This window comes from Peromyscus leucopus, chromosome 15, assembly GCF_004664715.2.
Source record: "Peromyscus leucopus breed LL Stock chromosome 15, UCI_PerLeu_2.1, whole genome shotgun sequence".
NCBI lineage: Eukaryota > Metazoa > Chordata > Mammalia > Rodentia > Cricetidae > Peromyscus > Peromyscus leucopus.
In genome coordinates this window covers 31,837,407-31,851,400 of record NC_051076.1, presented here as the reverse complement: position 1 = coordinate 31,851,400, position 13,994 = coordinate 31,837,407, and the positions used below count along the sequence as shown (strand labels likewise).

At 49.2% G+C, this 13,994-nt stretch overlaps 1 protein-coding gene across 1 annotated transcript in view; it reads right to left on the bottom strand.

Moving 5' to 3' along the window:
- The window catches only part of Uck2 (uridine-cytidine kinase 2), a 62,505-nt gene extending 55,098 nt beyond the window's left edge, over positions 1-7,407 (bottom strand). The window contains exon 1 of the mRNA XM_028864362.2: positions 7,055-7,407. Within this exon, the coding sequence (XP_028720195.1) occupies positions 7,055-7,153 (99 nt within the window). The 5' untranslated portion in view covers positions 7,154-7,407. The remainder of the gene's footprint in view (positions 1-7,054) is intronic.
- Positions 7,408-13,994: the final 6,587 nt, after the last annotated feature.

Sequence of the window (13,994 nt, the reverse complement as noted above, 5' to 3'; positions counted from 1 at the left end):
ACACTTGCTGCAAAAGCCTAAACTCAGCGCCCAGGACCCAGGACCCAGGACAGAAAAGGGAAGAGTTGTCCTATGACTTCCACACGTGCGCTGTGGCACACACCCTCCTGTATTCACACAGTATACAGTGTGTATACAACAGTAATAAATATATATTTTTTTTAATTTTTAAAGGGACTTTCTTTTACTTGGATGTTTGCAGAGTTAATATGATCGTCATTAAGTCAATATTCAAAAGACTGAGGCGATCCAAATACTCAACTTCTAAACTAATGTCACCAAGAATCACTCAGTATTAAACATGATTTGGGCCAGATGGTGGTGGCGCAGGCCTTTAATCCCAGCACTCGGGAGGCAGAGGCAGGCGGATCTCTGTGAGTTCTAGGCCAGCCTGGGCTACAGAGCGAGATCCAAGACAGGTACCAAAACTACACAGAGAAACCCTGTCTGGAAAAATAAAAAACATGATTTGGGCTGAGGAGGTAGAGTGCTGGCACAGTATGCACCGAGCCCTGGGCTCTAACCCAGCACCACAGAAAACATGGCAGCGTGGTAGCACATGCCTGTGAGGCCAGCACCCAGGAGCTGGAGGGAGGATCCTCAGCCACACGCCAGTGCCAGATATGCCAGCCTGGAACACAGGAGCCTCTATCACAGACAGACAGACAGACAGACAGATGGCTCAGCAAGTAGAAAGCCTCACTAGAAGGCTTGAGGAATTAAGTTCAATCCCAGATCACAGCTGGTAGAAGGAGAAAACCAATTCCCAAGAATGTCATCCTCTATTTCTACGTACAGGCCATGACATCAGCACACCTGTACTCACTCAAATTAGAGTAAAATAATTTGCTCAGTTTCACCTGACATTCAGATAGTTTTAAAGGGCTTTTTAAAAATAAGTGTGGGTGCGCGCGCACGTGCGGCCGCATACACAAGGCATGTAGCCACATGTGCCACAGCATACATACATGTAAAGGTGAGAGGAAACCTTTTGGGGGGGCGGTCAGTTCTCTTCTACCATGTGGGTTCCAGAACCCAAGCTAAGCATGTCAAGCTTTACCCACTGAGGCATCGGTACCAAAGACACATTTCAATAACAAATATTTTAGTAAGAACCAAAAGTGCCAGGTGATGGTGGCACACGCCTTTAATCGCAGCCCTCGGGAGGCAGAGGCAGGCGGGTCTCTGTGAGTTTGACATCAGCCTGGGCTACAGAGGGAGTTCCTGGCCAGCCAGGGCTACATAAAGAAACTGTCTTGAGAGAACCAAAGGTTTTCTACACTAAAGAAACATTTCTAAATGTTCCCACCACTTCCATCCTCTCATAATTCCTATTCTGTCAGTTCATAAAAACTTATAATTTACATATATATAGTTAAATTAGATGGGCTAATGATAAAGCTGATAAAAAATGATTTGAAGTAATACACTATAAGTATACCTTCAAACCTTCTTATTGAGTTAAAAAATTGAGATGCCCTAAAAGACCTTGAATAGTTTCAACCATCACAGAACCCACCAGCAAAAGAAAACAAAGTCACATCTCACATTTTCAGTGGAATCACCAAATGCAAGCTCTCTGCATCACAGAGGCTGATAAAAACCAGACTGAGAAGGAGCGGGACTCGGCTCTCTCCACCGTGTCTACACACACGATACACAACAACCAACACACAACAACACAACATTTTTCTTTTAAAATTTAAAGCAAGATTCTACAAAGAAAGCACGTCAAGTCCAAGACCTAAGCACACCCTATAAACCAAGATGGAGTTAGATGAGCATGCAGGCGAGCCTCTCAGAAAGGACAGAAGCTTCAAAGACACGCAACCAAAATAAAGGCAGGCCTCCCCGAGGGAAGGAGAGAGGCCGAGAAGAGGAGTTACTGGAGGATGACTTCACAACACAAGCTGTGTGCACTGAACTAAAAGGAAGAGTTTCATGAGGAGTGGCCATAGAGAGGACCTCCCTGGAGAAGAAAAGGCATGGCGTACGTAGTGGAGTGACGCTGGCAGCGGGCACCGAGGCCAGAGCATTACCAAGATCAAGGCATCCATCTGGGGTAGTAGAAAATACCACGGTGCCTGTTCAAAGAAACAGCCCAGGGAACAAAGGCCACACCCTGAAAGACTATGGACTGGGCTGGAGAGATGGCTCAGAGGTTAAGAGCACTGACTGCTCTTCCAGAGGTCCTGAGTTCAATTCCCAGCAACCACATGGTGGCTGACAACCATCTGTAATGAGATCTAGTGTCCTCTTCTGGTGTGCAGGCAAACATGCAGATAGAATATTGTATATTAAATAAATAAATAAATAAATCTTAAAGAAAAAAAAAACTATCTACTGCTTCCTTTGCCAAGCAGTGGTGGTGGTGGTGGTGGTGCGCGCCTTTAATCCCAGCACTCTAGGAGGTCAAGGCCAGCCTGGGCTACAGAGTGAGTTCCAGGAAAGGCGCCAAAGCTACTAAGCCATGCAGATAGAAGGGGAGCAGCTGAAGTTCCAGGAATGGGGGGTAGCAGAAGCCAAGATGACATGGCCCCACGGCATTCTGAAACAGTCCAAAACCAGATGCTGACTCAGTCAGGCTGAGCTGAGGTATCATCAGCCCACACCTCAGTGGGGACCGCTTGTCCTGGATTACTCACAGCCCCGCCTCCCTAAAAATACCTTCCAGGGGTGGTCACTGCCTGCAGAAAAGCTCAAATGAGGCAGATTCAGGAGAGCTGGATCCCAGTCTCACTTCTGCCCCTAAGTCAAACTTCCACCGTCTCTTCCAGAAAGACACCTGTCGTCTACACAGACCTATAGCGAAGTGTAACATGAGCAGCGGCATCAGTGAACGCAGTGTAGTCAGACATGTGCAAAACGCAGCTCGGGGCCACATCCGAGGGCCTGGGGACTGGCACCCTATTGAGTTTCTGACCTGTACTCTGCAGAGAGGTCAAGGCGTGTGAAAGGGAGAGTAACCATGGCAAGAGCTAGCACAAGAAAGAGCACCTGGGATGGTGTGACAAGGAGCAGACCCATAGGCTGTTTTTATTGGTCAAGGTCAAGAGAAAAAAAATCAAAGGGAGGGAGGGAACCGTACCTGGTGATAAATGTATACTGTACAGATGTGGGCTGGTGGGGGCTTGTTGGTTTTGTTTCTGCCTCCCTTCCCGTGTTATTTCTTGCTATCATTTGGACTTACTGTTTAGGAGAAAATAAGAGTCTGGAAGAGTTTAGGAGAAAAAAAGTCAGGAAAACTTTCTCATCCACTACGTAGAGTGGCTTTTTTCATGTTTTTGAGGGTTAGGAGATCAAGCTCAGGACCTTACGCAAAGCAGACAAGAACTCTAGCGTGGAGTAACAGCCCCCAGTGCATCTTAATTGTTTCTTAGTTTTATTTTTTTTTGAGACAGGATCTCACTGCGTAGCCCTGGCTGACCTGGAACTCACTATGTAGTTCATACTGGCCTGGAGCTCACAGATCCACCACCCTCTGCTTCCCAAGTGCCAGGTCAAATGGTGTGTACCACCACACCCAGCTTAATTTAATGTTTTTGCCTGCATGTACGTATGTGTACCACATGCATGCCTGGTGCTTGCAGAAGCCAGCAGATCTCCCAGTACTGGGGTGCTAGGAATCAAACCCCAGTTCATCTGAAAGCCATGTCTCCAGCCCCACCACCACCACCACCACCAATAGGAAATTTTAAAATGACCTAACAATGATTTGCTTTGTCTGCCTAGAAAAGTCTAAATTTCTCATTTATCTTCATCCATAAAACAAATCTCAACGTGTCACAGCAGGGTGTCAGTACATTCTGTAATCCTAGTGTTTGAAAGGCAGAGGCAGGAAGATCACCAGCCTGGACTACAGTGAGTTCAAATCCAGCCTAAACTACATAGAAAGACCCTTTAAATAACTAAAATGTAAAATACAATTCATGGAGCTGTAATCACTATTTTTGCCTTCTACAACCAAAATAATTTAGTCTGAGATAAAATATTTGTACTCTGGACAGCCACAGCACTGAGACAAGGGGAGTCCAATAGGAAAAGGATATATATACTCCCGATGAGTGGGGTTTTTTTTCTTCTGAAGGAGAGACCAGAAAGGGAGACAGTCAGGTCTACAGTGTAGGGCTGTGAGGTACCACCATTTGCTCTGGGGTAAGTAGCTGTGAGTCCCAATGTTCCTTCCCAGCTGTCTCCATACAGTCCCTGCCCAATTTGACGGTGTGAGGCTGCACTATGGCTCCGTGTCTCAGCTCTCCAAGAAGCCAGCAGCAGAGACTGGGCAGTGATGCTCTAGTCCCAGCTCTGCCACTCACGACGTGGTCGGCATACATTATTAGCTCCGCCTCATTTCTCTCTGCTCCATGTGAAGACAATGCAAGTGCACGCTCCCGGGTTATAACACCACCACCCCAAAACACACATTTTCAAACAGGTAATTAGACTGTTGGCCTCTAGAGGCTCTGAGGTTCCTTGTAAACTGCCATTTATCTCAACCCCTTTGTCTTTTTCCGAATTCCTTTCGCCAGAACGTAGGGTATCGCCCTGCCTTGCTTCTAGCCCCTGCTGCACACGGCTTGTTTGAGACTCCCAAAGGAGACCCAGTTTGTTCATGAGGACTTCAAAGGCAAAAAGGAAGTGAGAGAGAGAAAACTTCCAATTCTTTAGTGGAAAGGCATTGAGGACTGGAATAATAAAATTATGAAATAATTACAACAAAGTGACCACAACATGAATTTTTTTAGAAGTCCATCCAATGCTTTTCTAACGTTCTAAGACAGTATTTTGCGAAATTGCCCAAGCTGGCCTCATACTCCATCTGGCTCATGTAGCTGGACTTTTTTAAAAAAACAAATACACAGTCTGGTGTGGTGGCCCATGCCTGTAATCCCAGTACTAGAAGCAGAGGCAGGTGATTCTCTCAGAGTGAGGCCAACCGAGTCTATCTACACAGAGTTCCCAAGCCAGCCAGAGAGACTGTCTTAAGATAGATACACACAATTCTTTAACCATAACAAGCCATCCTATGCCCGAGGTGTACGTTTTGAATACTGCACGAAGAGACCCTTCGTCTGTGGGGAGTTTCCTCTTCTTCCTTGATGAAAAGCAGGTCAGCAGAGAGCTGGCTACTCCCACACGGCTCACCGCTCCTCCCATTCCAGCTGTCTAGGGCGACCCTTAAAACCAATCCTGGCCAATCCTGGCGCACGCCTTTAATCCCTGCACTCAGGAGGCAGAGCCAGGCGGATCTCTGAGTTCGATGCCAGCCTGGGCTAGAGTGAGTTCCAGGAAAGGAGCAAAGCTACACAGAGAAACCCTGTCTCGAAAAACCAAAAAATAAAAATAAAAACCCATCCTTAATGTCAACTGCGAATGCAGTTTAATAGTAAGTAACACTGAATACAGATGGTTTCGCCATTTCAGTGTGTCAGTTTTCGGCCTCTGGGGTGATTGAATTATTTAGGTGATGACCAAGGTCATTGTTTCTAAATGTTCCAGTCGTCTACAAGTTTAAAGTCTCTTCCCCGCTAAGGGGGCTGGACTTCAGCGTAACAGGCTACCCCCAACTTCTCTCCAGGCATGGCTCTGGGAATACAGCCATGAATTAGAAATGGCCCCTCCACAGCAGAACACTGGGAAGAAAGAGACAGGGTGGCTGAGGCAATTCCAAAAAAGCTGATAAGGCATCCTGATAGGGCTGGCATCCTGGTTTTGCCCAGCATTCCTAGACGCACTCGTGAAGAATGTATTTTTAAACTTAACATGTTACAAGGCAAAGCGCAAATAACCTAAGTTCAGAGACCTAAACAGCATTGCAGAGTGCTAGCCACGGAAGCTAAAGATGAAGTGGATTTAATCAATAACTGGAGTTCTACAGCACACAACGCTGTCTGGGCTGCTGGCCTAAAGTACCCCAGACCTGGAGGGAAAAAATAACGAAAAAAAAAAAAAAATCAAAATGGAGGAGGGGCCAAGGTGAAATAGGCTGGAAGAAAAAAAAAAAACTCGTGGCGCGTGGCGGGCGTCTCATGGCGCCACCCAGCCTTCCTGCTCCGCGCTCCCCAACCTCGGGAGTCCCGATCCCGCCTCACCAGCCGCCGCACGCGGCGCCCGGCTCCCCCGGGCGCCCCTGGTGGAGCCCGAGCACCCACTACTGAACTTGGAGGCTGTTAAACGGCAGGCGAACAAGCAGCCACATCTTAAAAGGCAGCGTTGGGGGGTCAAGAAAGAACCATCTGGGAGGGCTCCACCCTTCCCCACCTGCAGAAAAGAGCCGAGGTGAAGCCAAGACGCCTGTCACTGCCTCGCTGGGGGTGAAAAAAAAAAACCCACAAAGAAAAGAGGCTCCTCGCAAAATGAGACTCGGCAGTCCCTTCCCTGGGATCCAAGGAGAACGCGACCCGGACGCCGAAGAGCAGGGAACCAGTACAACTTTCTCACTGAGACTGATCCCCTTATCTCTTCCAACAGTAAAGACAGCAACCCCGGCTGTCATTCCATCCGCGACTGCGCCCACCGGGCTTGGCTCTCTCCAGGAAAGCCCTGAAAACCCCCAGGTGGGCTCCAGGCAGCCGGCGCGCCGCCTGGCGCATCCTCGCCACCCTCCGCCAACCCATGGGCTCGGGCGGGCCGGCCAGGGTCAGGCCGGGGCCGAGCAGCACATAGGGGCTCGTGGGGGGAGCCCCCGAAAGCCCCGTCCCCAGCCCCGACTTGCAAAACAATAAGCATCCGCTTCCCGCCCCTCCCCCACAGGACCCTGACCACGAGTCCCAGCCGCCGCCACCACCGCCACCGCCGCCGGGAACCGGCGAGGGAGCGCACCATCCCTGCGGGCAGGGGTGGGGGACGCCCCACACCGGGGACCCTCTAGTCGTCCCAGGACCCTCGCCGGTCCCCAACGCCTCGCCCCGAGCCTGCGCGGGGCTGGCGGCGGCGGCCCGGAGCGAGGACCGCGCGGGCCACGCGGTGGCAGGCTGCAACTGCCACGGCCCGCGGGCGCCGGCCACATGTGCCGCCCGCCGGGCGAGTAGGGCGCGCGGGGCCCCTGACTTACCTTGCCGCTGGCCGTGCCCCCGCTGACGCCGATCAGGAAGGGCTCGCCGCCGTTGGGCTGCTGGTGGTTCTGCAGGGTCTGCTCGCTGTCCCCGGCCATGACTCGCGCCGCCCCTCCTCTCGCAGCCTGTGCGAAGCGACGCACGCTCCCCGCCCGCGACTGGGCTCGCTCAGCGCCTCGCAGCCGAGGTCAAGGCTGGGACCGGCCTTGGCTGAAGCCCGGGATAAGGGGGGGGTGTTGGAGGGGTTGGGGAGGCCGAGATGGCTTCCCCGGAGGTGCCGAGAGCTCTGCTGTGTCCGTGGCGGCCCGTGGGGTTTACATCCCAGGCAGAGGTCAGCGTGATGAAGCTGCTCCAATCCGGGCCGGCTGCGCGCTGCTATTCGCCAGGAGTCTGGGACCCAGCCTCCGCCCCGCCCGGGCCCCGCCACCGCCCGAGGTCTCTGGGAAAGGTGTGAGCGCCACTCCCCTCCCCACCCTCCCGATTAACCCTTTCCTGGATGGAGCCGGGAGGAGAGGAAACAGGCCAGGTCAGCGTTTTCATGCCTCCTATTTCAAAAGAGATCACAAGCGAGAGGAGGCTGCTGGGCAGATCCGAGAACGGAGGAAATGCTTCAGGTTTGAGACGCAAGACCGGAGAAGGCTAGGAAGATAGTGATGGAGCACAGTTAATGCCTGGACCCCTTATCCACGCTAAAACTTGTGTTTTCAGAGACTCTCTCCCCACCCCCTGTATGCCAAAATAGTGTTGTCAGCTGCTTGGTTTTAGAGATTTCCTGTCTTGGAAACCCCCAAGTGCCATTGTCTTTAGCAGGTCTGCCCTCCTGTGACTCCCTAAAAGAGGGTAACTGGAGGACGGTTGTCCCTCCCTGGAAAATCAGTGCCCTTCCACACCACAGCATCCTGGATCTCCATTACTGACATCCCTGTGAAGGTAGGGTTAATGAAATACAGCAGTGCCATTTCGATTCATTGATGACTTTTAACTGACCTCGTTTATCAGAGGCAGGCCATTTGTCACTTGGATAGGAAGACAGTACCAAATAGAGACTAAGGAGGAGTCTTCACCTCTGGAGCCAGACTTCTTCCTGCACCGTCAAGGTCCAGGAGCAAGTGCGCCGAGCCTCAGCGCTCCCATCTATAAAATGGGAATAATAATGGCGCTCACACGCTAGGATTTTTGTTGGGCATAAATGAATTATACCATAGGTCAAGTTTTTAGAGCAATACCTGGATACCACTGTTGAGCCTGTATTGGGGCTTTAAAAGACCCCTAAAGGACTGAACCAGAAAGGGCAGTTTTGCTAGACACATCTGAAAGAACCTCTGCTTTTCTGAACTCTGAACCTTATCAGTGAACTGATGGGGCCCTAGAAGGGGGCTTAAGAGGCAGGAGAGACGATTCGGCAGTTAAGAGCAGTGGTTGATCATCCAGAGGTACCCGGGTACAATTCCCAGCTCTCATATGGCAGTTCGTAACTATCTGTAAATCCTGATTCAGAGGATCCGATGCCCACTTCTGTCCCCTGTCTGCACCACGCACACGGTGCCCAGACTATACGTGCAGGCAAAACACCTATGTACATTAAAAAAAAAAAATCTTTTAAGTTTTAAAAAGATCAAAATTTAAAAGAGCTTAAGTCTATCCCATCCTCTTGTAAATATTAGTTTTGAAAACATCGTTAAAGGGTATTATCAAGCGCAATGGGTAAGATGTGGTGGCCCACACCTTTGTTCATGTTGATTTCAAAAATAAAAAGGAAAGAAGGAACTTCCAATCCTTTCTCTTTTTTTTTTTTTTTTTGTTTGTTTGTTTGTTTGTCTGTTTGTTTCTGAGACAGGGTTTCTCTGTGTAGTTCTGGCTGTCCTGGAACTAGCTCTGTAGTTCTGGCTGGAGTCAAACTCAGACATCCTCCTGCCTCTGCCTCCCGAATGCTGGGATTAAGGTCATGCCACCACCACTGGGCTAGAAACTCCCAGTTCTTCAGTGGGAAAACACTAAGATTTAGCAGGGTGGTGGTGGCGGCACACACTTTTAATCCCAGCACTTGGGAGGCAGAGGCCAGGATGGCCAGAGCTACAAAGAGAAACCCCTCACAAAAACAAAACAAAGCGGGGCGGTGGTGGCTTACGCCTTTAATCCCAGCACTTTGTTCTTTCGAGATAGGATCTTTTGTTTGTTCGTTTTTTTGAGAAAGGGTTTCTCTGTGTAGCCCTGGCCATCCTAGAACCCACTCTGTAGACCAGGCTGGTCTTGGACTTAGAGATCCACCTGCCTGTCTCCTGAGTGCTGGCATTAAAGGCGTGCGCCACCACCTCCCAGCTTTCAGAATAGATTTTTTTTTTTAATTTTATGTTTGAGTGCTCTGCTTGCCAGCAGAGGGCACCAGATATCATTACAGATGGTTGTGAGCCACCATGTGGTTGCTGAGAATTGAACTCAGGACCTCTGGAAGAGCAGTCAGTGCTCTTAACCACTGAGCCATCTCTACTGCCCCAAGAATAGACTCTTATGTAACCCAGGTTGACTCTGTCCTCCCTACCTAGCTGAAGATGACCTATCTGACCCTCCAATCCCCAGCTTCCACATGGTGGGATTACAGGCATGACCACCATGCCCAGTAAAAATGTCCTTTTCTGCTGTGAACAAAGGAGGATAAGGTGAAAAGGTACCAATAAATACACATTTTTTTACATGAATGGAAACATCCCTGTGATTATAATTGAGAGAGAGAAAGGAGAAGGTGGAAAGAAAGAGAGAGCTGTCCTGGAACTTGCCCTGTAGACCAGGCTGACCTTGAACTCAGAGATCTGCCGGTCTCTGCCTCCCAAGTGCTAGGATTGGAGGAGTGGCCCACCACACTCTGCTAATTTTATTTTTTAATTTTTTTCCTGTTAAATTTTCGATGTAGTTTGTCCCCACGAAAATTTCAAACTGATATTCGATTCCCTATGTAACAGTATAAGAAGTTCCTGGGACCTTTTAAGAGGGATAGATACAGGTCACAGGAGCTCCATCCTTACAATGGGGTGAATGGAGTTCTCTTGGGGTAGTTCTCAGTAATGCGGTCCTTGGCTCTCTGTCCCTTCCTGTCTCACAGGTTTCTCCTCTGCAGCCTCTGCAAGCCACACCCCACACCCTGGCTGTGCTTTGTCATCTTCCATATGGTGATGAAGTGTAGAAGCAGTCCCTCACCAGAAGCCCGGAGACTCCGGGGCTGTGCTTGGAGGCTTTCCTATTTTCCAAAGCCTCCTTTAGAATCACACAGTAACTGTCCACAGCTCATCCGTCCCGGTGTGCCTGTCACCCAGCTGGCAGGGTTACCTGGCAGCCATGTTAACCCAACACATTTCTCTGTCCCTTGCTCAGCACTAATTTAATGATAGTGTTTGACCTCTGCACGGGGGTTAATATCCACAAAAATGCTCTGGAAATGTTGAAAGCTGTCCATATAAAGATAAGGCCTGGTTGGCAGAGGAGGCCAGCTGTACACACCCCACTCCGTTTTCACTTTCCCTTCCCGTCCTTAGGGCCGGCTTGCCTGCGGCAGAAGACGTTGCTCTCTGTTTAAAGCCTTTAGAGCACTCTCGGGATGGTGACCTCAACAAGGACTTAAGTGCTTTGCTCTCTACAGAGCAAAGCAAGCTGTCTCTGCTGTGTCATCCTCTCTTGAGAGCCGGTCACAAACCCTCAGCCAGGGATGCTCACATCACATCCGGGCCGGCTCTGCAATTACACTGCAGATCCAAATTAAGTGACTTCCATCTGATCTCCCGAAGGAAAAAAATATATATACATGTATATGTAGTATGTATGTATGCATGTGTTTATTAAGAGTCCCGACAGACTCAAGAAAATGTGTTTCCTTGTTATCTACAATCATTCTTTCTTCTTTATACAGATTCAGCCTGCTCAAGTCCTGGCCCGGTGAAGGATTGGGAATGAAGTCAGCAGGAGTATGCAGCTAAGGCTGTATGTAGCCAAAGAGCAAGGAGACTCTGCCGTGGACAGTCCTTTGTCTGCCTGCCCTCCCCGCCCCCCAGCACCAGCACCCCCTCCCCTTCTGAAGAGCCAACTGAATCTTCCTCCCTGCAGGTGCTTCGGGAACAACGACCAATCCTCCATTTGCCTATTCGTCCCCCCCCCCCACCAGAAGAACAGATGCGACCACATTTCAGCACCATCCTGGGCATTTCTTTTCCCGTCCTCTCTGTTGCTTTTCTAACTTCTGTCCACCTTTCCTCAGTCGGCGGTTGCTTTGACAAGCCGCACATAACTGTCCTGAAAAGATGACCTTGTGAGAGGAAGGCTATGTCAACCTCCACCCCATTGACCTTCATCATTCACGCCGTTGATGCTATCGGACATAAAAGCACAGTGCCTGAGGGAGGGGAGGAGAGAGAGAGAGAGAGAGAGAGAGAGAGAGAGAGAGAGAGAGAGAGAGAACAGTGCGGTGTCAGACACGCAGTAGCAGCAGCAGCAGCAGCAGCCATCTCCTGAGAGTGCGGCTGGAGATGCTAATGCTTGGGCTCCGCCCCAGAAGTTGTGAATCAGGAATTCGGTGGGTGGGCCCCGAGCAGTCTTTCACAGGCTGCCTCCCCAGGGGATTCTTTTGCGCACTGAAGTTAGCGAAGCACTGACCCAGCTTGAGGATGAAGAAGGGCTAGCTAGAAAACCGAAGTTTGTGTCCTGGCTTTGTTTCTTTGAGACAGGGTCTCGCCTACCCCAGGCAGGCCTGACTCACAAACTTTAACCATAGAGCACCCACACCATTCATGTAGTCCTGGGGACTAAACCCAGGGCTTTGCTCATGCTAGGCACACAGCACTCGGTACCAGGCTTTTTCTTTGGGGGCCACCAACCAGCTCCCAAATCATGACACAGAGACTTATTAGCTTTGATGCTTGGCCTAGCTTGGAGACGTTTCTGGCTAGCTCTTAACTCGACCTGTTTCTCTTTATCTACCTTTTGCCTCAGGACTTGTTACCTTCCTTCCATATATCCTACTTTCACTGATTCTTTCTTCCCGGCTGCCTGGCGTCTGCCTGGCTTCTTGCCCGGGGCATGTCCCTCCTTCTCTCCTCCTCTCATTCTTCCTTTTCCAGCCTAGATTTCTCCTAGTTACTCTCTATGCCTGGCTATTGGACATTCAGCTCTTTGTTAGACCAAGCAGGTGCCTTAGGCAGGCAAGGTGAAACAAATGCAACACATCTTTACATAGTTAAACAGATGCAGCAAACACACCTTTACACAGCTAAAGGAACATTCTGCAGCATAAACTCATCTTCGCCCAGTTGAAATAAGATTCCACAGCAGCCCTCCAAGTGCGCCATATCCGCAGCCTGTTTCTAGCTTTGTAGTTTTGGGTAAGTTACGCAAGTTACTTCAAGTGTGTAAACACTGTACGCGCTGTGAAGTGATAAGCAAGTGGCAGAATGGTTGTGAAAATCATTACAAACTACCACACATTCACTGCGGAAGTATTATCTCCCATCCCTGCCCTTTCCCATAGCTGTCTGGATTACAGAGTGTCCTAGTCAGGGATTAGGTGTTCCAAAAGGAAGTATTCCTAGTCCCCCAAAGGCTCTTCCTAGTAAAAACCAAGACATACTGTCCTCTCATAAAGATTTGATAAATATGTGCGTGGTGCACAAACATACATGCATTTATAATAAAATCTCCAAATAAAAAGAAATGATAGAGTTGAGTCAAATGTTTCAACTGATATTTACATTATACAATGAATATAAAACTTTCCATAATACACCACTGATATGTACCACTTTTGATGTTTTACATGTGTTTAAAGCTACCATTTGGTGGAGACAGGCTCTCACTCTGTAGCTCACAAAGCTACAGAGACCCCGTCTCAAGGTAGCAAAAACAAAAACAAAAAGATAATGCTGGGACTAGAGAGATGCTTCGGCAGTCAAGAGCTCTTGCTGCTCTTGCGAAGGACTTGAGTTTGGCTCCCAGAACCCAGTTAACCAGTTACAACCCACTCTAATTCCAGTTCCAGGAAATCTGGGATTCTTTCCTGGCCTCACGGGGCACTGCACTCACATGCACCAAACTTATCACAAGTAATTAAATTTTTTGAAAACATTTTTAAAAGATAATGATCAGAATAGGGAACATCTATAAAGTCAGAAATAAATTATCTAGAAGGCTTGGGGAGAAAGGGGCTAGTGACTATGAATGGGTCTAGAATTCTTTATGTTGTGATGGTTTCCCAACTTGGAACATACTGGGAAACAGTTAGGGGCTAGAGAGATGTTCCAGTCTGTAAACACCCCGCCACAGAAGCACAAAGCCCCCAGCTAGATCCTCAGAATGCATACAAAGTGCAGAACCAGCAAGCCTATATATACTTGGCACTGGGAAGGTGGAAATGTGAGGATCCCCAGAGATTGCTGGCCAGCCAGTTTAGTGTAAGCTCCAGGTTCAGCTAGAAATCTTGTCTTAAAAAATAAGGTGGAGAACCCGGTGTGGTGGTACACATCTTTGGTTTCAGCAGTTGGGAGTCAGAGGCAGGCAGATCGCTCTCATTTGGAGGCCAGCCAGGGCTAGAGAGACCCTGCATCAAAAAAAGGGGGGGGGGACTGGGAATTTAATACCTCTTATCCTCCCCCAATCCTTATGTAAAGTGTCAGAACGGTTTAGCAGCCTTTAGTCTTTGCAAGTGTCCTTTGCCCTGGTCTGTGAAATGCCTACAGTACTGCACCAGGACATGGGTCTTATCCACTGCAGCAGGGATGATATTTTCACAGGTCCATACCAGAGAAATCTTTTTATATGTCTGCTTTGGGATTTTTGTCCTTTGATTTATTTTGTTGTTGCAGTTGTTTTCTTATGAGAAAGGTTCTCTTGTAGCCACTGGCTGGCCTCTGATTTGCTGTCTAGCTGAGGATGATCTTGAACTCCTGATCCTCCTGAGTGCCA